Source organism: Lepidochelys kempii, chromosome 7 (assembly GCF_965140265.1).
Source record: "Lepidochelys kempii isolate rLepKem1 chromosome 7, rLepKem1.hap2, whole genome shotgun sequence".
Lineage (NCBI taxonomy): Eukaryota > Metazoa > Chordata > Testudines > Cheloniidae > Lepidochelys > Lepidochelys kempii.
Window position 1 is genome coordinate 122172830 of NC_133262.1, and position 26186 is coordinate 122199015.

Sequence of the window (26186 nt, forward strand, 5' to 3'; positions counted from 1 at the left end):
GAACTCCGATATGGGGGAGAACCCTCCAGTATCTTAGACCTAGTAAGGGGGATGTGGGAGGAGCAGGGCTGCGGGGCAGAAAACGTTAATTCAGTACATATTCCAACTCCGCAAGAGGCTCAAGGCCCCGGCCACTTTTCACAATGGAGAATCTCATTCGTGCCCAGCAGGCACATGAGTACGTACACAATGGGGCTCGCCCTAGTGTGTTTAAACTCAGGGATCATATACCCTTATTACTCCCCAGTTTTGTGTCCAAGCTTTCGGCGAAATGGAAGGGGTCCTGCGACATAGCATAGCAGGTGAAGCCAATGAATGATGAGGTTAGGCAATCAAATAAGAAGAAATGGACCTAAGTTTACCATGAAAACCTCTTGAAACCTTGGGATGTCCAATAGCCTTGTTCATAGACCCTTATCTGCTAGAGTTAGGAGCCCAGGCAGCATAGCCTAAAGTAGGGGAGAACCTTCTGCCAGCACAGAAAGTCCAAGTGCAGCAGATTCTTTCCCTTTTTTCACCCTGAATCAGGGTGAACACACTTAACCTATCACGCTATCGAAATCAAGCAGGTCACAGAGGTAGACACACCCTCTGGCTCCTTTTCAGGAAGATGTGGTAAGTTGTTCAACAGGAGCTCCAAACCATGCTGGAACTGGGAGTTACCGAGTGGAGAAGTCCTAGAATGTTGGCCTTCAAATTAGATGGCACCTCCCAGTTCTGCATCAGTTTCTCCCACGCCCAGAGAGGACAAGATACTAGAGTGGTAGGGTGAAGCGAACTACACCACCACACTGGCAGATGCTTCTTGCACCCAGATCCCACGAGAAGACTGCCTTCTCTGCTCTGTATGGGCTCTATCAATGCCAGGTCATGCCATGTGGCCCCCACAGAGCACCTGCAACCATTCAGCAGCTGATGGACCGGGTCCTCCAGCCACAGGCCCAATACACTATGGTTTATTTGGATGACATGTTCATTTATTGCTGTGGCCAGGAGATCCACTTAAATAATGTGGTGGCCATCCTCAGGTACCTAGAAGACACTGGGTTGATGGCAAACAGAGCTAAGTGCAAAACAGGAAAGGAGAAAACCACCTACCTGGGATACATGTTGGGGAAGTGCTAGGTCCAGCCCCTTGCCTATCAAGTGCAGACCTTGAAAGCCTGACCTGCTTCCACCACAAAACTGCTACAACAGTTCCTGGGACTCTGGGGTCCTATCTCTGGTTTGTACATGGATTCTCCACCACAGCAGCCCCCATCATGAGGCTAGGAAGGGCTGCTAGTCAGAAGCTTGTGAAATAGCCTTGCTGACACATGGATGGGTAGGAAATCAGTCTAACAGTCTTGATATCTCCTGCTATACATTAGCTGGAAGCTGAATCCCCAAGAGATGGCATCCTCCATCACTGAGAAGGAAGGCCTGGTCATAGAGTCACAGAATATCAGGGTTGGAAGGAATCTCAGGAGGTCATCTAGTCCAACCCCCTGCTCAAAGCAGGACCAATTCCCAACTAAATCATCCCAGCCAGGGCTTTGTCAAGCCTGACCTTAAAAACCTCTAAGGAAGGAGATTCCACCACCTCTCTAGGTAACGCATTCCAGTGCTTCACCACCCTCCTAGTGAAAAAGTTTTTTCTAATATCTAACCTAAACCTCCCCCACTGCAACTTGAGACCATTACTCCTTGTTTTGTCATCTGCTACCACTGAGAATGGTCTAGATCCATCCTCTTTGGAACCCCCCTTCAGGTAGTTGAAAGCAGCTATCAAATCCCCCCTCATTCTTCTCTTCTGCAGACTAAATAATCCCAGTTCCCTCAGCCTCTCCTCATAAATCATGTGCTCCAGCCCCCTAATCATTTTTGTTGCCCTCCGCTGGACTCTTTCCAATTTTTCCACATCCTTCTTGTAATGTGGGGCCCAAAACTGGACACAGTACTCCAGATGAGGCCTCACCAATGCCCAATAGAGGGGAATGATCACGTCCCTCGATCTGCTGACAATGCTCCTACTAATACAGCCCAAAATGCCATTAGCCTTCTTGGCAACAAGGTCACACTGTTGACTCATATCCAGCTTCTCATCCACTGTAACCCCTAGGTCCTTTTCTGCAGAACTGCTGCTTAGCCAGTCGGTCCCTACTCTGTAGCGGTGCATGGATTAAGAAATCTGTAGTAGTGCTGATGAAGTGGATTATAAATCTGGTGATGAAGTGGGCCATGGATATGCTCTGACATTATCTCTTGGAAACCCATTCACCCTGATCACAGATGACAACTTCCTGTGATGGCTAACCACCATGAAAGACAAGTACCTATCCAGCTGTACTCACTTAAAATACAACATAAGGTGGGAAATGCCTGCCGAAACGCAGACTTATTCTCCCAAGGGAGGTGGGGAGAGCTGATGGTACCCTGGTACCATCCCGAAAGGGAGGGTGTGAGATAAGAGACATCCCACACTGGCCAGGAAAGGGTTAACGAACTGCTGTGGGCTACCTCAGTCCCACCCCATGACCCCTGCAGCAGGTGTCAGGCTTGGAGGGAGGGGTTAAAAGGGAAGAGCACAGTTCATTTAGGGCTGGCTAGGACGGAGAACAGATCCCCAGCCCCCACTCTGTGTGAGGGGCCTGGCTGGAGCCAGGAACTTCTTGAGAGCCTGCTGCCTGTCAGAGCTTCTCTGAGGGGAGGTAGGCCTGATGTGGGACTACTCTTTGCTACCAGTGCCTTGCTTGCTGCTGTGGGGTAAGACTGTGGCAGGTGGTGCCCTGTGTGAACAGGGTGGCAGCCAAATGAACCTGTTCTTGTTCCTTTACACCTGGCCAAGTTTACACTAGTGATTTTCCCTGAGCCCATCTGAGACCCAGGTCACAGGATCTTTCTACCACAAGGGTAAAGATGGTTTGGAAAAAAACAAAAAAATTGGTTTGTGCCCTTTTTGCTTCTTTATGATCTACGAAGGCAGCCAGAAAGGATTTTTCAAGCACAATGGAAGACCTTGTTTCTCACCTTAGAAACGTCAGGACTATCAACTCACTTTCCTTTGTTGCTGGAGAGGATCTTGAAGATTGAGAGAACTGAAGTGGGAGCTTCCTTATCCTTAAACTGAAAAGGCAGAGTGTTGCAAACTAACAAGGAGAACTTTTCTCCTAAATGTCTGTGAGGCCACCTTCAACACGTGGGATTTAGTGAGGAAATGTTGAGGAAGGAGAAGGTGGCGGTATAGGATTCTTATTATTAAAATCCTGCTTTCTGAAAGTTGTTAAATGCTTTTTAAGCTTTCTTGAAATATGTGAGGAAGAGAGTTTAACAATTTGCAGGTCAATTCTGTAGATGGACAGATTTTAGTTCTCTCCTCAAAGGGAAGAAATGATCAATGAGCACAGCAGCTAGCAACAATTCTCCATGGGGGAAGGGTGAGGAATAGAATTCCTAGGCTTGCAGCAAACGATCAGTTCCCTATTTGTATGAGCCACTGTAAGTCTGGTCATACTGTACAAAGAGCCAGTCAGAACAATTAATGTGCCATGGAGTATTTTTTAACCACATGCGCACACCATAGCATAGAACGGGCTCTGACGAATCTCAATGAAAGACTGTTTCAATGCATCCTATTGTAGAAATTGCAATTCTAGTTCCAGTGAACATCTGCTTAATGTAAGGCTGTTTGTTGGGGGAGGGGAGAGAAATGGCTGCTCTTTAAAAAACGTTGCTCATTACAGATGAACAAGCAGAAACTAAAATGCACGATCTTCAGTACAGAGGTAAAGTATTTAAATGAGAAACCTTGAATAATCCATATTTGTTACCAGCAGAACATAGTGTATGTCAAGTAAAATGTAAACACGGATTTTTGTTCTCCGTTCACAAAATGACACACATGCGAGTTATCAGAAAAGGTGTTATATTTGGTTTCCACGTTACTGAAAACTGATTTTGGTTTCGATCAATCAAATCTGAATGCCTGCGTTAAGGTTTCAATTTCCCTCCATAACAGTAATGATCGAGATGACCATAAGTAAAGGAAAGCTAGAGGGGAACCCAAGCACACTTCATATATAGACTGAGTCCTGCCCTCTTCCACAGGAACGCTCCAGGGAATGTTAGTTTCAGCTGTTTGTTTTTTTTTCCCTTCCCTTTATACTAACAAAAACTCTACTGTTTATTAAAGCAAAGCTACAGTAAATTTTCTTGCAGTCTTACAGCAGGTTTCATGTTACCAGTAGGACATGCATGAATGTATTGCAGTCACACACACAACGCTCAGACATTATACAGTAGCCAGTTGCCACCTTAAAAAAAAAAAGAAAAAACCCTAGACATTCATTTCTTTTAAGTGGTCAGCATTAGAATCGCACCAAACTTTTGGATTAAAAAAAAAAAGAATACTGCACAGGTCTCCGCTGTAAGTAATCCTTTTGCAACAGACAGAGGTTTTTCTCCATTTGTTCAACATGCATCACTGAAACTTGAAGGCACACTGGCCAAAGACAGCCCTGGTTTTTGTTTTATCATCTTAACTAAAGTGCTGCCCTAAGGGTACAAAAATAAAATGAAAAATAAAAAAAAAGGCCAAACCTTTTGCAGCACACAAGCTGAATGTCATGTAGAGAGACCACAGTACTTGGAAAGGCAGCCCAGCTGCCTGGATTCTAACTCATCGCTGTGCTCTGAGAGGCATTGATTAAAGGAATATATTTGCCTTTAAAAAAAAAAGAAGAGTATGTAAAGGCAAACTCTGCGACCCTTTTTGTAACTTGCATGCTATAGACTAATATTCTGTCTGGAAGAAACTGGTCCTTCAGTTACCAGCATCAAGTGGGGAATCTCCTACACCACTACCTGTTGCTGAAGCACCAAAGATTACAGCACTGTTCTGATTTAGTGATTTATTGTTTGGGGGAAAACTTGGATTATCTCTACTCCCTCAAGAGCACAAATCAAACCAGAACTCTTGGGCTGCTGACTGCCAGTGCTATCAGAAGCTGTGTGCTTCTGGGAAGACACCTGGAGGGTGGAGCCATACTGTATTTCTTATCCTCACAGGGTTAGACTTGCTGAGCTTTATGACTTGCAAGATAAAGCAGGTTCTGGAAAACTAAAACCAACCAAACAGTAATAATCCACCACCAAAATCATCATTAGGAAAGTTCCATTTTACCAAGGTCTCGTTTTGAAACTGAAGTCCCTACTACGTGTAGGCGGAGGGATGCGATTTTAAAAAAACAGGAGCAGTTGCCCACCCTCCCAAGCAGTGCTTTTGGGGATATTCCCAAAATTATATCGGGGGGGGGGGGGGGAAAAAAGCTTGCATGACCTTTTTTAAAGTTGTTCTTACTCCTTTTATAGACTCTCCCTTATGACTCAGCCACTTTAGCTGGGAGGGTGATTGGTATGAGAGTTTGGAGAGTCCTGCTCATTTATGGTGTTCAGGAGGACACACACCGGCTGCTGAGGCAGATGGTGGTGGTTATGTTCACGGTGCTGCTCCTCGGAGGCACTGAAAAGCCCTTCTTCCTCATCCCCATGGAGGCGGCCACTGCAGCTGTCACAGAAGTCCAGAGGCCCATCCAAAGTATCGTCAATGAGCCCATCAAGCTCCTTGAGGTCATCGTCATGGTGGCCCCGGTTGCAGACGCAGACTTCAATTCCCGAGTCGCCAGTGAAACGGCGGTGTCTGCTGGGTGTCTTGTCCTTGGCATCGGGAATAGCCCTGTTATGGTCGAAGCTTTCACAGCTGTAATCTTTAAGCAGTTCCTCCTTGCTCTCGGAATCCTTATCCGGGAAGGACACAGGATCGGCCATCTCCTCCAACTCAGGGCCGGTGCTGGAGCTGCCTGGCTCGGTACCCTGCATTTTGGTGACAGTTCGTTCAGCCAGTGTCATGGAGGATTCAGGGTCCCGGACACGGAGGGACCCAGTGCTGTCAGTGCTGCTGTTAGTGCCACCTGGCGGTGGAGGAGAGCTTGTCTGTGAGGGCTGGAGGTTTCTTGGCGTATCCGGGACTGTGCTGTTGCCACCCGCTGGGACGCACTGCTGATGTAAGGCACTATATGGTGGGGGAGGGGTTGGAGGTCGGTTCACCACTTCCTCATAGGGAGGCAGTAAATAATTTGGCAAAAATCCTAAAATCGGGAGGTAGAAGTTATTTCATGTGCAATTTCATGAAATTTGTTATTTAAAATAGATCAATGTCATTCACGTAATTTATGATACTTTGCCCATCTCTAGCAGCTTCTAAACCAGCGGTTCTCAAACTGTGGGGTGGACCTACAGGGGTCGCCAGGGCTGGTTTAGACTTGCTGGGGCCCAGGGCCAAAGCCCCACCACCCAGAGCCAAATCCCGAGGGTTTTAGCCTGGGTGGCAGGGCTCAGGTTACAGGCCCTGCTGCCTGGGACTGAAGCCCTTGGGCTTTTGCTTTGGCCCCTCAGCCTGGGGCAGTGTGCCTGGGTTTTGCCCCCCTCTTCTCCCTCAGGATGGTGGGGATCAGGCGAGTTCAGGCTTTGGTCCCCCCTCCTGAGGTTGTGTAGTAATTTTTGTTGTCAGAAAGCGGTTGTGGTGCAATGAAGTTTGAGAACCCCTGGATTCTAAACCAAGCAACAATGAGTTAGCATCATCCCCTACGTGAGGAGGTAATTATCGCATTTTAGAGAATGGGAAACTGAGGCACAGAGAGAACGTGACTAGATCAAGGTCAGAGGGAGTCCATACAGAGCTGGGAGTAAAATCCAGATCTCTTGACTCCCAGTCCCATGCTTTAGCTATTAGACCACCCTGAACAGTGCACTATAAATTACAGCAGAGAATAATCCTGTATTGATTGCAGGAAACCGACTAGGTGACTTCACAGATTGCTAGGCTGGGGTTCTCTAATCACTGGTGTTTACATTTAAAAAAAAAAAAATCAAAGATTTCACCCCCCTGAAGCTTTTTGCATATGTAAGAGGAGGCAGCAACTAGAGTAAAATTAAGAGACTTGGCCCCTATGTTGTTTTAATATTGGATTCAGTATTTCTGGTGTGGCCAGAGTGAAACCCTATCACCACGAGTGGCGAGGGGAACACTATATTTGTGCTTATAATGGACCCACAAATCAATTAAAGGTTTTCCTAAGGAGACAAAACAGGCTGAAGTGGACTGAATTAAGCAACTGATCAAAACACTCTTTAAACAGTATAACTTCAAGGGAAATGTCCTTATATCATAATGCATCAGGGCAACTGCATTCTCTCCTCTTTCTGCCAATATAGCTCCCACAGATGCAGTAACAATGAATCTGTTAACTCACTGGAAATCTAGCATGGTCTAGTAGGCAGAGTATAGGATTGGGAACCAGGAGGGTCACAGCTGAGTCATCATTCCCACCTGGCCCCTGAGTGACCAATCTCTGTCAAGCCACTTTCTTTACCTCAGTCAAACCAGCTGCAAAAATAGGTTACATAGCAGGCGTATCAAAGAAAGATCGCTCCAAGCTCTCCTGAATACGGTCTTTTAAAAACCTCTCCATGGCTCCAGGAAAAGGTACAGATAACCCAGGAGCAGAAAAATGACAGGGATAAAGGCCCTGTTGCTGGCACAGTTCTGCTTCCAGAGTCAGCAGGGCCACATGTTCCAGGCAGCTAGAATTTACCTCCTTCTCTCCACAAACCACAAGTTAGGCAGCAGCAGCCCCCAACCTCTCCCTCTGACCCAGCAGCTTCTCCCCTCCTCCACCCGACATGGTGAATTCTTTGGTCTTTACTCTTTCAAAAGCCAGCCTGCTCCCTGTTGCATCTAGGAAGATCTGTAGGAAGTACATACGGAAATAAAATGGCAGAGCTGAGTAGTTATGGGCTTCCCGGTAAGCAATCAGGTTAATCTCGTGTTGCCGCTGCTGTGCCTGGAGGCGGTGTTTGGCACGCCGATGATGGCAAACGCAACAGCAGCTAAGTATGATGATGACAGTCCACACCAGCCAGAACCCTGGGAACAAACAGGGAGGGAAGAACCGGTTATTCACAGTGCAATTCATTTCCGTGGGGGGAGAAATGCGAAGTACACACAAGATGCAGTGGAAAAGATTATGGGATAATATTTAAAGCAACGAGGTGCAAACCTAAAGCTGCAACGTCTGCAGATGTTCTATATGTTACACTTGTGTTCAAAAATATACAGGTTACAACTAGGCTCCACAGCGATATATTGACCCTAACAACAAACTGGGCAATTTTATACGTGCTTCAGCACTCGAAAGAGCAGAGTTCTGGGAGAGATCACGAACATGCTGGGGACACAGCTCCAAGCTGTCCAGGCACCATGCTTCCTGTCAAACATCTAACCCATCATAAATGTTTGTTCTAGGCAAAAAATATGGTTCCATATAGAGCTGATGATGGCAAAACAGATGACTCTAGACCAGAAGGATACTTCAGCTTCAAACGATAGATCTCACCCAAGCAGCAGTATACATCAGCACTGAGTTTCTCTTTTCCCCGGGGGTGCCGCGCCCCCACTCCTCTCCCTCCCCTGAGGCCCCGCCCTTGTTCCACCTCTTCCTGCCCCCGCTCTGACCCCTCCCCAATCCCCAGCCTGCTTGCTGCTCTCCCCCTTGCCCCAAGCCCCTCCCCTAGCTGCCAATCAGCAAATTGGGGGTGCCTTCAAACAGCTGTTGCTGGTGGGTGCTGAGCACCCACTATCTTTTTTCTGGGAGTGCTCCAGCCTCGGAGCGCCCATGGAGTCGGCGCCTATGGCAGTATATGAAGGGCCCTGACAAATGTTAGACTTCCTTTGTAATCCAAGGACAGAGAACAAGTCTGATATTGATCTGACTGGAGACTAACATTTCTCATTAGTAAATTACCGAATATGTAAACTTTGGTGTGACCTGGCACACATGAAGAGGGTGCACGAGGACGACGACCTTGAGAACTTCACCTTCTGTGGCTGCCTAAGAGATGGGATATGGGAGGCGCTGGTGAGAGGAGACAGGTCGGGGAGACTTGGGCTTGTGCCTCCTGCATGACATGGGGTTGGAACAGGGGAGCCACAGCAGTGCCAGCCCCCACAGGGCCTCCCGGGGTCTCAGCTGGGGCCAGCTCTAGGGCAGTGTTTTTCAAACCGTGGGTCGCCTTGCTTTGGTCATCACCGCCAACCAGGACGTTAAAAGTCCCATTGGCGGGGCTGCCCAGCTAAGGCAGGCTAGTGCTTACCTTTTCCAACACTGCGCTGTGGCCTGGAAGCAGCCAGCAGCGGGTCCGGCTTCTAGGTAGGGGGGCCACGGGGCTCCGCGCGCTGCCCCTGCCCCGAGCACCGGCTCCGCACTCCCACTGGCTGGCTTGGGGGAGGGGTGGGAGTGGTGCCTGCGAGTGAGAGTGACACGGAACCAGACCTGCTGCTGGCCACTTCTGGGGTACAGCGTGGTCCATGGTGCACCCCAGCTGAGCTGCTGACCGGGAGCTGCCGAAGGTAAGTCCGTGCCCCAACCCTGCGCCCCTGCCCTAAGCCCCCCCCCCCCCAACCTGGAATCCCTTCCTGCACTCCAAACCCCTCATTCCAGGCCTCACCCCAGAGCCTGCACTCCCAGCCCAGACCCTCTAATACACCCCGACCCCCTACCCCAGCCCAGAACCCCTCCTGCACCCCAAACTCCTCATCCCCAGCCCAGAGCCCTGACCCCCTCCTGCACCCCAACCCCCTGTCCCAGGCCAGAGCCCCCTCCCACACACACACTCATTCCCAGTCCCACCCCGCAGCCCTCACCCCCACACCCCAACCCTCTGCCCCAGCCCAGAGCCTGTGGCCCCAGCCCAGAGCCCTGACCCCCTCCTCACCCCAGCCCCATACCACAGCCCTGAGCGCTGCCAAACCCAGAGCCCCTCCTGCACCCCAAGCTCCTCATCCCCAGCCCCATCCCACAACCCTCACCCTCACCCTCAACCCTCTGCCCCAGCCCTGAGCCCCTCCCACACCCCAAACCCTTCATCCCCAGCTCTGTTGGGTTGTGGGCATCTACAATTTTCTTCAACTGGGTCCCCAGCAAAACAGTTTGAAAACCACTGCTCTAGGGTGCAGGGCTCAGACCTCCCCACTCTGGTATTAACGAAATGGGTGTGAATTGAGTTGTTCACAAAAAGCAGATCTTTTTCTCATGACAGAAGCAAGCAGGGAGCAGGCAACAGAACACTGGCATAGCATGTCATCACTTTATTTTGTATTCCTTTAATTGCACAGGCTGAAAAATTATCTATTGAATTAAGAAAAGATTGACACACACCCAGTGACAGCCAAATCTCTCCAAAGACTCAACTGGAAATTCAACCCTGTGGGATAGGCCTCTCCTGGGATTAGGAGGAATAGGGGTTGGGGGGAAGGAGGCTATCCACCCCCTGTTGGAGGGTAAAGGACCCTGCAGCCCCCCCATCCTACTGCAACTGTGGCTGCAACTTCTGAAAGAACTCTAAACTTTCTTACATCCTTACGTAGGACACTGAAAAACTCCATAAAGGCCCAAAAATCAGTGAGAGGCGAAGTTTGTTTTTGTACCTTTCCCTTTTGTTTGAATTCCCGTGAATGTGAGTAACAAACTTCTGAAACATAAAACAAAATTTCCTTTTGGAGTCCAGCACTTTTGATAATCCAAAAGGAAACTTTTCAAAAAAACCCACACCAGTGTTTTCCACTGGTTGTGGTCACTCCTGCTTTCATTTCTCTCATTCTGGACACCATAAAGTCAACCGTTCAAACTCTCTGGTTTTTGTGCATTAACACAATGCTTTTTCACAAGGGAATTTTAAAACAAAACTCTTTTTATCCACCTCTCTCCAAAAAGCAAACCTGCCCCAACCACTCTACACCAGGACAATAATTCTAGAAATATCTGTTTTACATAGGATTCTGCCTTGCTAGCCACAATGTTTAGGGGTGTTTGGTTCAGATTCATCTCTGGTTTATTCTTTTTAAACCTAATTTTTGGCCTAACTTACTTAGCAGCGCCCCTTTACAAATACACACACACACACACAGGTGCTGAGAGCATCTGCATAGTTAAGGTTTACTTTTAGAAGGTGGGGAGAGGGAGCAAGAAAAACCTAGAAATCTCTGGAATGAGCAATCATTCATTCCAAACTTAGGACAGAAAGTAGTGTACCCACTGCACTAACTTTGAATAATTTCATTGTACTCAGTTCAAACAAATACAATCTACTGTGCCTCCAAGCTCTTAGAATGGCGCCTTGTCTTGACAATGGGAGATACACAAATCAGCCCAAATTCCTATCTTGGCCAAGCAAACGAAATACTGGATCTCTCTTTCATTATACAATTAGATTTCCATTCCTCCAGGAAAATTATCTTGTGCCCAGAAGTGTTGATGTAGGAGTACTCTGCATCTCCTAATATCTGTAGGTAAGTCCTGTTTAAAGCTCCCATGCAGTTTTTCTAGCTAGTCTACTCTGCCGGGCTTACTGTAAGGGTGACAGAAAAGAATGTGAAAACAACGAGGAGTCCTTGTGACGCCTTAGAGACTTTTATTTGGGCATAAGCTTTTGTGGGCTAAAACCCACTTCATCAGATGCATGGAGTGAAAAATACAGTAAGCAATATATATATTACAGAATGTGAAAAGATGGGAGTTGCCTTACCAAGTGGGGGGTCAGTGCTAACGAGGCCAATGCAATCAAGGTGGATGTCACCCATTTCCAACAGTTGACAAGAAGGTGTCAGTATCAGCTGAGGGAAAATGACTTTTTGTAGTGACCCATCCACTCCCAAATTTGTTAGTCTCTATGGGTATGTCTACACTATGACATTAAGTCGAATTTATTAGAAGTTGATTTTTTAGAAAGTGATTTTAGACAGTCAATTGTGTGTGTCCCCACTAAACGTATTGAGTCGGCGGAGTGGGTCCACAGTACCGAGGCTAGCGTCTACTTTCGGAGCATTGCACTGTGGGTAGCTATCCCACAGTTCCCGCAGTCTCCGCCGCCTATTGGAATTCTGGGTTGTGCTCCCAATGCCTGATGGGGCAAAAACATTGTTGCCGGTAGTTTTGGGTACATGTCGTCAGTTGCCCCTCCCTCCGTGAAAGCAACGGCAGACGATCGTTTCGCAACTTTTTTCTGTGCGGGCGCCATACTGCTTTCAGCAGCCAGTGCAGTAGGTCTGCAAACCATCGTCATCATCCACCGCTTCCGCTACCACTCTGCTCTCCTGGTGGTCTTGCAGGGCCACTTCCGCTGCAACTCTGCTCAGCTGCTCTTGTCTCGCCATACCACGGCAAGCGTGCAGCCTGCTCAACTGTTGTGTCCTGGCAGCAGACGGTGCCGTAGGTCTGCAAAACTGGTCATCCAACCACTGCTTCCCCTGCAACTCTGCTCTCCTGCAGACGCCATACCACAGCAAGCATGGAGCCCGCTCAGATCACCGTGGCAGTTATGAACATTGTAAACACCTTGCGCATTATCATGCAGTATATGAAGAACCAGAACCTGCAAAAGCAGGCGAGGAGGCGATGGTAGCGCGGTGATGAGAGTGATGAGGACATGGACACAGACTTCTCTCAAAGCACGGGACCCGGCAATTTGGACATCCTGGTGACAATGGGGCAGGCTCATGCGGTGGAACGCTGATTCTGGGGCCGGGAAACAAGCACAGACTGGTGGGACTGCACAGTGTTGCAGGGCTGGGATGATTCCCAGTGGCTGCGAAACTTTCGCATGCATAAGGGCATTTTCATGGAACTTTGTGACTTGCTTTCTCCTGCCCTGAAACGCAAAAATACCAAGATGAGAGCAGATCTCATAGTTCACAAGCGAGTGGCGATAGCCCTCTGGAAGTTTGCAACGCCATACAGCTACCAGTCAGTCGGGAATCAATTTGGAGTGGACAAATCTACTGTGGGGGCTGCTGTGATCCAAGTAGCCAACGCAATCACTGAGCTGCTGCTATCAAGGGTAGTGACTCTGGGAAATATGCAGGCCGTAGTGGATGGCTTTGCTGCAGTTGGATTCCCTAACCGTGGTGGGGCAATAGACAGAATGCATATCCCTATCTTGGGACAGGATCACCAAGGCAGCCAGTACATAAACCAAAACGGGTACTTTTCAATTGTGCTGCAAGCACTGGTGGATCACAAGGGACGTTTCACCAACATCAAGCTGGGATGGCCAGGAAAGGTACGTGACGCTCGCATCTTCAGAAACTCTGGTCTGTATGAACAGCTGCAGCAAGGGACTTACTTCCCAGACCAGAAAATAACCAATGGGGATGTTGAAATGCTTACAGTTATCCTTGGGGACCCAGCCTACCCCTTAATGCCATGGCTCATGAAGCCGTACACAGGCACCCTGGACAGAAGTAAGGAGCTGTTCAACTATAGGCTGAGCAAGTGCAGAATGGTGGCAGAATGTGCCCAGCATTCTGTTGCTTGGGCAGTCCTCTGGGGTGGAGTGGTTGGGTGCTTGGAGGCCCCCCGCCCCGCGTTCTTGGGCCTCTGGGAGAGGATGCTATGGAACTTGGGGAAGAGGGTGGTTGGTTACACAGGGGCTGCAGTGGCGGTCTGTGCCTTTCCTGCACACCTCAACCAAATACCGGAGCATATCAGTTTGATCCTCCAGTAGCCTCAGCATTGCATCCTGCCTCCTTTCATCATGCTGCCGCCACCTTTCCTCTTGATCTCGCCACCTCTCCTGTTGCTCCAGCCATCTGTCCTCACGTTCATTTTGTGCTTTCCTGGAATCTGCCATTGTTTACCTCCACGCATTCTGCTGGGCTCCTTCAGTGCGGGAGGACTGCATGAGCTCAGAGAACATTTCATCGCGAGTGAGTTTTTTTTGCCTTCTTATCTGCGCTAGCCTCTGGAACAGAGATGCTAGTCGCAGTGTAGAAATATCTGCAGCCGCAAGAGGAAAAAAAGGGAGATTAAAACTGAAAAAGACACACTGGCCATTTAAAAGGAGGAGCTGATGTTTTTGGGTTAATGTGCAGTACAAACCCAACTAAACCCCCCCCGACACCCAATTCTCTGGAATGATCACTTCACCCCTCCCCCCACCACGACAGCAGGGATGATTTCTTTTCAGCCACAGGCAAACAGCCCAGCAGGAACGGCCACCTCTGATGTCCCCTTAATAAAATTCCCCTATTTCAACCAGGTGACCATGAATAATATCACTCTCCTGAGGATAACACGAGAGATAAAGAACGGATGTTGCTTGAATGCCAGCTAACACTGGACACACGCTGCCATGCTTTCTTATGCAATAATTCCAGATTACGTGCTACTGGCCTGCCGTGGTAAAGTGTCCTACCAGGATGCAATAAGGCTGCCCTCCCCAGAAACCTTTTGCAAAGGCTTTGGGAGTACCTCCAGGACAGCTTCATTGAGATGTCCCTGGAGGATTTCCCTCCATCCCCAGACACGTTAACAGACTTTTCCAGAAGCTGTACTGGCCGCAAATGCATCCCAAGTCTTTAGAGCAAATTAATCATTAAACACTCTTGCTTTTAAACTGTGTATTATATTTACAAAGGTACACTCACCAGAGGTGCCTTCTCCGCCTTCAACATCCGGGAGCCTGGGGTTGGGAGGGTATTGGCTCCAGGGTGATAAACAGTTCCTGGCTGTCGGGGAGAACGGTTTCTCTGCTTGCCTGGTGTGCGCTATCATCTTCCTCGTCCCCAAAATCCTCATCCCTGTTGCGTAAGACTCCCTTGCAGGAGTCCACGTACAGGTGTGGGGTAGTTGTAGGGGCACCCCCTAGAATTGCATGCAGTTCATCATAGAAGCGGCATGTCTGGGGCTCTGACCCCGAGCGGGTGTTTGCCTCTTGGGTTTTTTTGGTAGGCTTGCCTGAGCTCCTTAAGTTTCACGCGGCACTGCTGCGGGTCCCTGTGATAGCCTCGGTCCTTCATGCCCTTGGAGATTTCTTCAAATATTTTGGCATTTCGTCTTTTGGAACGGAGTTCTGATAACACAGATTTGTCTCCCCATACAGCGATCAGATTCAGTACCTCCCGTTCGGTCCATGCTGGAGCTCGTTTGCGATTCTGGGACTCCATGGTCATCTCTGCTGATGAGCTCTGCATGGTCACACCACGATGGCCAAACAGGAAATGAAATTCAAAAGTCTGCAGGGCTTTTCCTGTGTACCTGGCCAGTGCATCCGAGTTGAGAGTGCTGTCCAGAGCGGTCTCAATGGAGCACTTTGGGATTGCTCCTGGAGGCCAATACCGTCGAATTGCATACACACTAACCCAAATTTGACCCGCTGATGTCAATTTCAACGCTAATCCCCTCGTCGGGGAGGAGTACAGAAATCGATTTTAAGAACCCAATAAGTCGACAACAATGGCTTCATTGTGTGGACGGTTGCAAGGTTAAATCCATCTAACGTTGCTAAATTCGACCTAAACTCCTATGACCTAAACTCGTAGTGTAGACCAGGGCTATGGCTACGGCTACACTTGCAAATGTAGAGCGCTTTGAGTTAAATCAGCCTTCATAGAGCACAGTAGGGAAAGCTCTGCAGTCTGTCCACATTGACAGCTTCAAGCGCACTGGCGTGGCCACATCTGCAGCACTTGCAGTGGCATTGGGAGCGGTACGTTATGGGCAGCTATCTCAGCATGCAATTGACTGCAACGTGCTTTTCAAATGGGGGGGTGGAGTGTGACAGGGAGTGTGTTGTGTGTATGTGGGGGGACAGAGTGGATTTTTGGGGTGCTGAAAGCATGTCAGCATGCTGTCTTGTAAGTTCAGACAGCAGCAGACTCCCCCTCCTCCCCGCCCCTCTCTCTCTCTCTCTCTCTCACACACACACACAGCATTCCACAGTAATGCTTTGTCTCCGCGCCAGCTTTCAAAGGCCATATCCGCATTCCTAGGCATGTTCAAAACAATGACAAGAGCGGCCACTTGACTTAAGGGGATTATGGGACGTTTCCCGAGGCTGATCAGAGCGCAGTAATGCAACACCTTGTTCACAGTGAAGCCCGGGCATTTCACCCACTACGCACCAAGTGTTAATCTTCTCGCTGAGGTGGAGTACCAGGAGCCCTCTAGCCGTGGAGTCAGAGAGCTCTACTTGTCTTGCCAGCGTGGATGGGGAGTGAGCTGGGGCGCCCAGGACTGCTTTAATGCGCTCTAACTCACAGGTGTAGCCAAGCCCTATGGTGCCACAAGGACTCCTTGTTGTTTTTGCTGATACAGACTAACACGGTTACCACTCAGAAAAGAATGTGAACTTTTGAGTAACAAGAGTGACAAGGAATGTCTCAATGTTCCATCCTGATGTCAGAATTTTGGTATTTCTCTCTCCCCAAAAAGAAAATGAGTACTTGTGAAACTTTAGAGACTAACAAATTTATTTGAGCATAAGCTTTCGTGAGCTACAGCTCACTTCAACGAAAGTTTATACTCAAATAAATTTGTTAGTCTCTAAGGTGCCACAAGTACTCCTTTTCTTTCTGCGGACACAGACGAACACAGCTGCTACTCTGAAACCTCTCTCCCCCAGTCACTCCCACTCCAAAGAGGCCTTTATCCAGAGTACTGAGGATTGCCCCACTCCAATCTCCAACACTGCTTGGAGGGGCTGATTTGCAATCAGCACCTTTCTGGCTGAAGATGAATGGACAGAACTCCTCTTGAAAGAGCTGCTATCCACTCACTCAAGCCCTAGCTAGACTAGGAAGTGAGAAACCAGTCATTGAAATCAGGTCTTTCACATAGCATTATTATGGAGTCAGCACTATGGCAGGTCTAGATTTCATTTAATCTCGAGAAGAAAAGAGCAAGGAAAGAGGAGAGGAGAGAGATATGGAGAAAGTCATCCAGAGCCATACTCAAAAAACAGCTGCGAATTACACCCACCCTTTTCCAACTGTTACAGGGTTGCTAAAATAAACACAGAAGCAGATTACTGTAGTACATTTTATCAGTTAATTTCCCGAAGAATTATTCCCATACTGGTAAGCTGTGCATGTTCAGTTAAGATGTGCTGGAGAGATGCCACTGTTAAGCAATTGCAGCTGAGACAGCAGAATTCTTCTATTGGGATAGCTGCTCCCTCCCACGTCTTAGTCCTCCAGATACAAATAAAATATTTCTAAATAAATCTTATTGCAAAGGAACCCAAAGTGCTTTACAAGACAAACTGATAGACAAGCTGGATGGAGGGGCTCAAGTAAAGCACAGTTACCTCTGGGGTGAAGTGTGGCAACTGAATAACACAGCAATATCACACAACAATTCAGGATAGTAAATTAATGCTGGATTCCACTGAAACTGCAGGTGGACTTTGAGGGAGGCAGAACATAATTAACTTGCCTGTCATCTGACCAATACACCAGGAACACCACACCCTATTCTTATGGAAAGGATCATGGGATTGTTCTTGACCAGAAGCAGTCAAGACTTCTGCTGTATTCCTCATATGAATTTCTGGAACCAGAGCCAGCAAACACCATGCGGAGGGATTGGTTCACTGACCACCAACACTTCTTGCATCCTGTAGGTATTCATAGGTGGCCTCCCCGCCATGCCCCAATTACTGACTCAGCCCAGGCCAGAATAGCTTGTTAGATGAGAGGATCATAGTGCAAGATGTTAAAAGTTGCAGGCCATAAAAATCTTAAAACGTAGCAAATATGTAGTGCAACGATTTATCTGAAGTGAAAGTATGAATATAAGGCTAAGCGCAAAGATGTCTAGTAAGATACACTGAAAATACTGTGCTTACGAGAGGGGAAAAGCACATTAGGGAGTGAACTATACGTGAGTGCACTGAGTGTTGACTGACCTGGAACGAGCAACGGTGAAAATGTGAACAGAAACACAGGCAGGATCATGCACAGAATAGGTTGTTCTTTCTGGAGGTGGGGGAGAGTAGGGGATTTCCAAAGTCACCCACACAAGACTGGCCACATAGCAATTATCAGAAAACCCACAGAGATGAAAAATGATGAGAGAATGATCTACTGGTTGACCGGTGGCGATCCTGAGCTGGCAAAGCACGGCTGAGCACAGTGGCAGCAGCTGCGCTCCTAATCTGGAGAAACATTCATAGATTCCAAGGCCAGAGGAACCATTATGATCATCTAGTCTGACCTCCTGTATAACGCAGGTCACAGACCTTTTAGAACCACCACCAAACCTGTAAGTATGGCCTGCATTTTGTTTCCTACCCTTGGGACATGAACACAAAAGAAAACGTGTTTTCCATTATGCACAGGATAAAATATACTTCTGGAGGGACTAAACAAAAGCCTTGCAAGTGTTGTTTTAAAGACAGAGAGAGCAAGTCTACCTCATACAAACAATGGGGGAGATATTCAACAGGCAAAATAGAAGTCTGGCACACAACTCCCAATGAAAGTCAATACAAGTCAGGCACCTACCTGCCCTCTGTGCCTTTGAAAATCTTTCCCTGATGTGTTTCAACAACTTTCTCCCTCCCACGTGGAAGACACCTGCTGGCTTCATTTTGGGCTGATCAAAATTATCCTTCCAAGGAAGGTGATAAAAGAACAGGCAGGGATTAGGCTACCCTGAGATGGAAAGTGCCTTCTTTGGAAGAATGACCAATCACTTCTTGGCCTATTGGTCGATAGCATCAAGATCTTTCAAATAGACAGAAATGACAGAGCGGCTCATATTCTTGGTTAAAAAGATGTACAGGACAATCATCAAATTCACGGAAGTTTCTGAATATTTCTCAGTTTACTGAAACAGTTCTGTCAAAAACAGAGGCTGCCCTCATCTCAAAAAAGGTCTGCCTCTGAGACATACTGGTGTCAACAGCAATCTGTGGAGGATATGGCAATAGTGATGCAATCGAAAGTGTTGATTGCATCAGTAACAGCCAGGGAGTTAAGTTTTTCCACAAGAGCTCTGTGCCACATAGTGTCAAAAGCTTTTATTAAAAGATATTAAAGACAATGACATTAGTTCCATACACAGCATCAAACACACTGTCCAGGTAACAACAGTATGAATTCTGAGCTTAAGACAGCCAAAACAGGTGCCATACTAGGATTTTTGTGGGTGGAGGTTCTGCTCCCAATACAATCAAACCCTTTTCTGCTACACATCGGTATCTTTGGAGATAGAAATCAGGGATGGGATGGAACACCTACTCCTCCTAGGAAATAGTAACCACTTCAAAACTACCACTCTCAGAGTCAGTGTTCCCTATAAAATATTCTGGGCCAATGGCCATGGAATTGCTCAGATTTTTTTTTTTTTTTTTTAAAGCCTAACCTATAACAACATTTCACCAAGAGGGGAAGAGGTCATTTTCTGTCTGACAACAGGAGGCACAAATACCATGTTCACCAAGGGCAACATTCCAAGCAAAGATTTCACTGAGGGAAGCTCCTTTTATCCAGTACAAAATGGAAAACATGTTTTCTTTCGTGTTCGTGTTGCAAGGGTAGGAACAGAATAATCTGCCCTAGAGATCACAGTAAACTTGGGTAAATGCCACTGTTCTGTTGGCAAGAAACTCACTAAGGCCAAGCCAAAAAACACCACAGAGTGCTTCTCTGTCTGACAAGCACGTTGGGTAATCTTGGCATCACAATATCTGGTCCAAACAGGAGGGGATGTGGGGCAGTTTCACTGACTGAAAGGCATACTTCCAAGTAGCAACATCTTCCTCAAAGATGCTTGAATAAAAGCTAGTTGAAGGGTCAATATTTTTGTCACCCAAGAACGGGAGACCACTTTAATCAATGTTGCAAGCTTGGTGCACTGGAGTTTTGCAGATTGTGTCAGGAAAAGACATCTCTGATCACAAGGCCATGTCAATATCCTGCCTTTTCAGAGAAGAAGCTGCTCCAAATCAGTGCTGTCTCTTAAGAAGGGATTATGAGGCTACTGACAATGTACGTTATCATACAACAGCTGAAGCTGCCAAATGTAACAAATATTTGTAGAGTGGAATAGTCAAAACTCCAACCCGTTTTGTTGCCCTCAGAGCTGCTGACTTGAACATGTGGCGATGGAGGTTAACTGCAGCTAATTCTTAGCCTCCTAGATGGTGGTGAATATACACATGCCGCAACTACTGTATAAAACCTGGACACAATAATACAATAATAAAAGACATAATAAACAGTTCTGAACATCCCTGCTTGTAGCTTCATCATCTTTCAACTAGAGTCAATATGAGGCAGCAAATCAGCAAACGCTATTTAAGTCTATGTCTCTGTCCTGGGGAAAGACTACCTAGAGATAAATAACTTCTTTATGCTCCAGATGAAATAACAATGCTAGAGGCCTAGTGAGGACCAGCCTAGGGCAACTGATCCCCAGTCTCTGTTACTAGAATACAAACAGCAAGTTGAACAATGGCCTCAAATGAATCCAAGGTGCACATCAAGTTTCAGAACATGTCCAGGCCACTGGAAAACCAACTCCAAGATAACATTTTACACAGGCAAACCAAAGCGGTGAGAGGTGCAGAAGAAGGTCAGAGGTAAAATGACCACAGGAGGTATGTCTACATTGCAATTAAAAACCTGCAGCTGGCCCATGCCTGCTGACTCAGGCTAGCCAGACTTGGGCTAAGGGGATGATTAATTGTGGTATAGATGTTCAGGTTTGGGCTGGAGTCTAGGCTCTAGGACCCTGCAAGGTGGGAGGGTCCCAGAGCTCAGACTGCAGCCTGAGCCCGTCTACACCGCAATTAAACATCCCCGTAATCTGAGCCCCTTAGTCCAAGTCAGCTGGCACAGGCCAGCCATGGGTGTCTAACTGTAGTGTAGACATACCCTAGGAAGGGTTCCTAAGGAACTATCCTGCCTTTCCTTGATGTTTAAGAGGTACTACATCAGAGGTGGGCAAACTACGGCCCGCGGGGTTACGTGCAGGCAGTGAGCTCCTGCCGCTCTGAGCAGCATAAGGGGTTGGTGGCAGCAAGTGCAGCGGTGGGGGGGTTGGGCGGGGGGCCCTGGGGGGGCAGGGAGGGTTGGATAGGGGATGGGATCCCAGGGGGGAGGGAGGGGCAGTCAGGGGACAAGGAGCAGGGGAGGTTGGATGGGTCGGGAGTTCTGAGGGGGCGGGAAGTGGGAGAGGGCTGGGGCCAGGCTGTTTGGGGAGGCACAACCTTCCCTACCCAGCCCTCCATATAGTTTCGCACCCCAATGTGGCCCTGGGGCCAAAAAGTTTGCCCACCCCTGTACTAGATTATAATAGTCCAGACTAGGCAAGACTGCTGCTGCTCCTATATAATAAAGCAATCAGTAAAGAGGGCCAAAACCTCTGTACTGTATATTTCCTCCTCTACCCTTCTATCTGTGACTCTTACCAACCTACATTAAACAGCTTAAGATGATTTTGCCTTCTGAAACTGGCTATAAATGGTGAGAAAATAAGTGACAAAATTTCAGAAACATTAATAGTGACAAGTTTTTAATTTAATTTCTCCTTCTCTATTTTAGTCTAGGCTACCTAACGGCAGCAATGGATTGAAACACTCGCAGATACTGGAGCAGCAGAGCTATCAAAGGTACAGAGTAGGAGAGGCAAGCCAGATAAGGAGCTGAAAGAAAGGTAAGGTGTAGCAGAAAACTCTTTAAAGGAAAACAGACACAGTTATGCCGAAGGACAGCTGGGGGCGAAAACGAAAGAGGATAAAACAAAGGGAATGAGAGACTAAAACTCTTGGACATGAATCTCAGTTACAAATCCTCCCTGGAATATGCACGTGTTGCAGCATCGCAAAGGTTTTAGAAACTAACAGTCTCAGCACAAATATCCTGACTGAGGATTTTGTGTGTGTGGGGGGGGGGGGGGACGGGAGGGGGGGGGGGGACAACAACCCTCTCTCAAGGTTCCCGGGAATGCATGCAGAGGGTTAGTGAGAACATGGTTCAGAACAGCAATAATATAAATGGTGCTGTCTGCAAACAGAGAACGTTTTTCATTTATAATCCTTCTCCCAGTGGCTGCATATTAAAGATTTGTTTTCTTTCAGAATTGAGGTGATCAGTATCACTGCTCAGGGGTAAAAGCAGCAGAGGCAACTGAGAGGAAACACAGATCTAGATATAATTCTAACTGCCTAGAATTCTTACTTACTGAGCACCTATCTGTATAAAGTTCCATAGAATAAAACTGCCAGTAAAACACTATGGCTGCTCAGGTTTCAGAGTAGCAGCCGTGTTAGTCTGTATTCGCAAAATGAAAAGGAGGACTTGTGGCACCTTAGAGACTAACAAATTTATTTGAGCATAAGCATTCAGTTTTTTCCACTGAATGCATCCGATGAAGCGAGCTGTAGCTCACAAAAGCTTATGCTCAAATAAATTTGTTAGTCTCTAAGCCCTGGTCTACACTAGGACTTTAGGTCGAATTTAGCAGCATTAAATCGATGTAAACCTGCACCCGTCCACACGATGAAGCCCTTTATTTCGACTAAAAGGGCTCTTAAAATAGATTTCCTTACTCCACCCCTGACAAGTGGATTAGCGCTTAAATCGGCCTTGCCGGCTCGAATTTGGGGTACTGTGGACACAATTCGACGGTATTTGCCTCCGGGAGCTATCCCAGAGTGCTCCATTGTGACCGCTCTGGACAGCGCTCTCAACTCAGATGCACTGGCCAGGTAGACAGGAAAAGAACCGCGAACTTTTGAATCTCATTTCCTCTTTGGCCAGCGTGGCAAGCTGCAGGTGACCATGCAGAGCTCATCAGCAGAGGTGACCATGATGGAGTCCCAGAATCGCAAAAGAGCTCCAGCATGGACCGAACGGGAGGTACGGGATCTGATCGCTGTTTGGGGAGAGGAATCTGTGCCATCAGAACTCCGTTCCAGTTTTCGAAATGCCAAAACCTTTGTCAAAATCTCCCAGGGCATGAAGGACAGAGGCCTTAACAGGGACCCGAAGCAGTGCCGCGTGAAACTGAAGGAGCTGAGGCAAGCCTACCAGAAAACCAGAGAGGCGAACGGCCGCTCCGGGTCAGAGCCCCAAACATGCCGCTTCTATGATGAGCTGCATGCCATTTTAGGGGGTTCAGCCACCACTACCCCAGCCGTGTTGTTTGACTCCTTCAATGGAGATGGAGGCAATATGGAAGCAGGTTTTGGGGATGAAGAAGATGATGATGAGGTTGTAGATAGCTCACAGCAAGCAAGCGGAGAAACCGGTTTTCCCGACAGCCAGGAACTGTTTCTCACCCTGGACCTGGAGCCAGTACTCCCCGAACCCACCCAACGCTGCCTCCTGGACCCAGCAGGCGGAGAAGGGACCTCTGGTGAGTGTACCTTTTAAAATACTATACATAGTTTAAAAGCAAGCATGTGAAAGGAATACTTTGCCCTGGCATTCGCGGTTCTCCTGGATGTACTCCCAAAGCCTTTGCAAAAGGTTTCTGGGGAGGGCAGCCTTATTGCGTCCTTCATGGTAGGACACTTTACAACTCCAGGCCAGTAACACGTACTCGGGAATCATTGTAGAACAAAGCATTGCAGTGTATGTTTGCTGGCATTCAAACAACATCCGTTTTTTATCTCTCTGTGTTATCCTCAGGAGAGTGAAATATAATTCATGGTCACCTGGTTGAAATAGGGTGCTTTTCTTCAGGGGACACTCAGAGGAGCCCATTCCTGCTGGGCTGTTTGCCTGTGGCTAAACAGAAATGTTCCCCGCTGTTAGCCTCGGGGAGAGTTGAGGGGGTAGCCACGCGATGGGGGGAGGCAAAATGCGACCTTGTAACGAAAGCACATGTGCTATGTATGTAATGTTAACAGCAAGGTTTACCCTGAAAGAGTGTAGCCACTGTTTTATAAAATGTGTCTTTTTAAATACCTCTGTCCCTTTTTTTTTCTCCACCAGCTGCATGTGTTTCAATGATCACAGGATCTTCTCCTTCCCAGAGGCTAGTGAAGCTTAGAAAGAAAAGAGTAAGTGGCGGGCTGAAGAGAGGGCTAAAGCTCAAATGTGGCAGCTGCGTGATGAGAGGAGGCAGGATTCAATGCTGAGGCTGCTGGAGGACCAAACCAGTATGCTCCAGTGTATGGTTGAGCTGCAGCAAAGGCAGCTGGAGTACAGACTGCCACTGCAGCCCCTCTGTAACCAACCACCCTCCTCCCCAAGTTCCATAGCCTCCACACCCAGACGCCCAAGAACGCGGTGGGGGGGCCTCTGGCCAACCAGCCACTCCACCACAGAGGATTGCCCCAAAAAAAGAAGGCTGTCATTCAATAAATTTTAAAGTTGTAAACTTTTAAAGTGCTGTGCTTCAAGTGCTGTGTGGCATTTTCCTTCCCTCCTCCACCACCCCTCCTGGGCTCATCCCCCTATTTGTGTGATGAATGAATAAAGAATGCATGAATGTGAAGCAACAATGACTTTATTGCCTCTGCAAGCAGTGATTGAAGGGAGGAGGGGCGGGTGGTTAGCTTACAGGGAAGTAGAGTGAACCAAGGGGCGGAGGGTTTCATCAAGGACAAACAAACAGAACTTTCACACCGTAGCCTGGCCAGTCATGAAACTGGTTTTCAAAGCTTCTCTGATGCATACCGCGCCCTCCTGTGCTCTTCTAACCGCCCTGGTGTCTGGCTGCGCGTAACCAGCAGCCCGGCGATTTGCCTCAACCTCCCACCCCGCCATAAACGTCTCCCCCTTACTCTCACAGATATTGTGGCGTGCACAGCAAGCAGTAATAACAGTGGGAATATTGGTTTTGCTGAGGTCTAAGCGAGTCAGTAAACTGCACCAGCGCGCCTTTAAACGTCCAAATGCACATTCTACCACCATTCTGCACTTGCTCAGCCTATAGTTGAACAGCTCCTGACTACTGTCCAGGCTGCCTGTGTACAACAGCTTCATGAGCCATGGCATTAAGGGGTAGGCTGGGTCCCCAAGGATAACTATAGGCATTTCAACATCCCCAACGGTTATTTTCTGGTCTGGGAATAAAGTCCCTTCCTGCAGCTTTTGAAACAGACCAGTTCCTGAAGATGCGAGCATCATGTACCTTTCCCGGCCATCCCACGTTGATGTTGGTGAAACGTCCCTTGTGATCCACCAGACCTTGCAGCACTATCGAAAAGTACCCCTTGCGGTTTATGTACTCGGCGGCTTGGTGCTCCGGTGCCAAGATAGGGATATGGGTTCCGTCTATGGCCCCACCTCAGTTAGGGAATCCCATTGCAGCAAAGCCATCCACTATGACCTGCACATTTCCCAGGGTCACTACCCTTGATATCAGCAGATCTTTGATTGCGTGGGCTATTTGCATCACAGCAGCCCCAACTGTAGATTTGCCCACTCCAAATTGATTCCCAACTGACCGGTAGCTGTCTGGCGTTGCAAGCTTCCACAGGGCTATCGCCACTCGCTTCTCAACTGTGAGGGCTGCTCTCATCTTGGTATTCATGTGCCTCAGGGTAGGGGAAAGCAAGTCACAAAGTTCCATGAAAGTGCCCTTACACATGCGAAAGTTTCACAGCCACTGGGAATCGTCCCAGACCTGCAACACTATGCGGTCCCACCAGTCTGTGCTCGTTTCCCGAGCCCAGAATCGGCGTTCCACAGCATGAACCTGCCCCATTAGCATCATGATGCATGCATTGGCAGGGCCCATGCTTTCAGAGAAATCTGTGTCCATGTCCTGATCACTCACGTGACCGCGCTGACGTCACCTCCTCGCCCGGTATCGCTCTGCCAGGTTCCAGTGCTGCATATGCTGCTGGATAATGCGTGTGGTGTTTAATGTGCTCCTAATTGCCAAAGTGAGCTGAGCGGCCTCCATGCTTGCCTTGGTATGGCGTCCGCACAGAAAAAAGGCGCGGAACGATTGTCTGTCGTTGCTCTGACGGAGGGAGGGGCGACTGACGACACGGCTTACAGGGTTGGCTTCAGGGAGCTAAAATCAACAAAGGGGGTGTCTTTACATCAAGGAGTATTTCAGGCAGGACGTCACGGAGGGTTCCAATAAGAAATGGTGCACCTAAGTTATTGTTCTTATTGGAACGAGGAGGTTAGCCTGGCCTCTGATTGATACATGGCTAGATTTACCTCGCTGCACCTTCTCTGTGAGTGACTGCAGTGTGACCCAGAGGAATGAGTCCCCTAGACAGGGGAGGAGGCAAATGAGTACAAAACAAGTCTGGTCTATTTCTTGTTTTCATCCACTCCATCTATCTTTTACATCTTTGGCTGGCAGCAGAAGTGCAGAAGGACTGCTAGGCATCCTCAT

At 48.1% G+C, this 26186-nt stretch overlaps 1 protein-coding gene and 1 long non-coding RNA gene across 6 annotated transcripts in view; both read right to left on the reverse strand.

Moving 5' to 3' along the window:
- Window positions 1–3887: 3887 nt before the first annotated feature.
- Window positions 3888–26186, reverse strand: part of WBP1L (WW domain binding protein 1 like) — an 86659-nt gene continuing 64360 nt past the window's right edge. For all 5 annotated transcript variants that reach the window (XM_073354490.1, XM_073354489.1, XM_073354493.1 and 2 more), the window contains exons 3-4: window positions 7802–7963; window positions 3888–6125 (exon numbers count right to left, since the gene is read on the reverse strand). In XM_073354490.1, coding sequence (XP_073210591.1) covers window positions 5374–6125; window positions 7802–7963 — 914 coding nt within the window. In that variant the 3' untranslated portion in view covers window positions 3888–5373. The remainder of the gene's footprint in view (window positions 6126–7801; window positions 7964–26186) is intronic.
- Window positions 10133–16332, reverse strand: LOC140915071 (uncharacterized). The gene is made up of 2 exons (XR_012160091.1): window positions 14519–16332; window positions 10133–13868 (listed from the first exon to the last, which is right to left on the reverse strand). It is a non-coding gene; the product is annotated as an uncharacterized lncRNA (long non-coding RNA).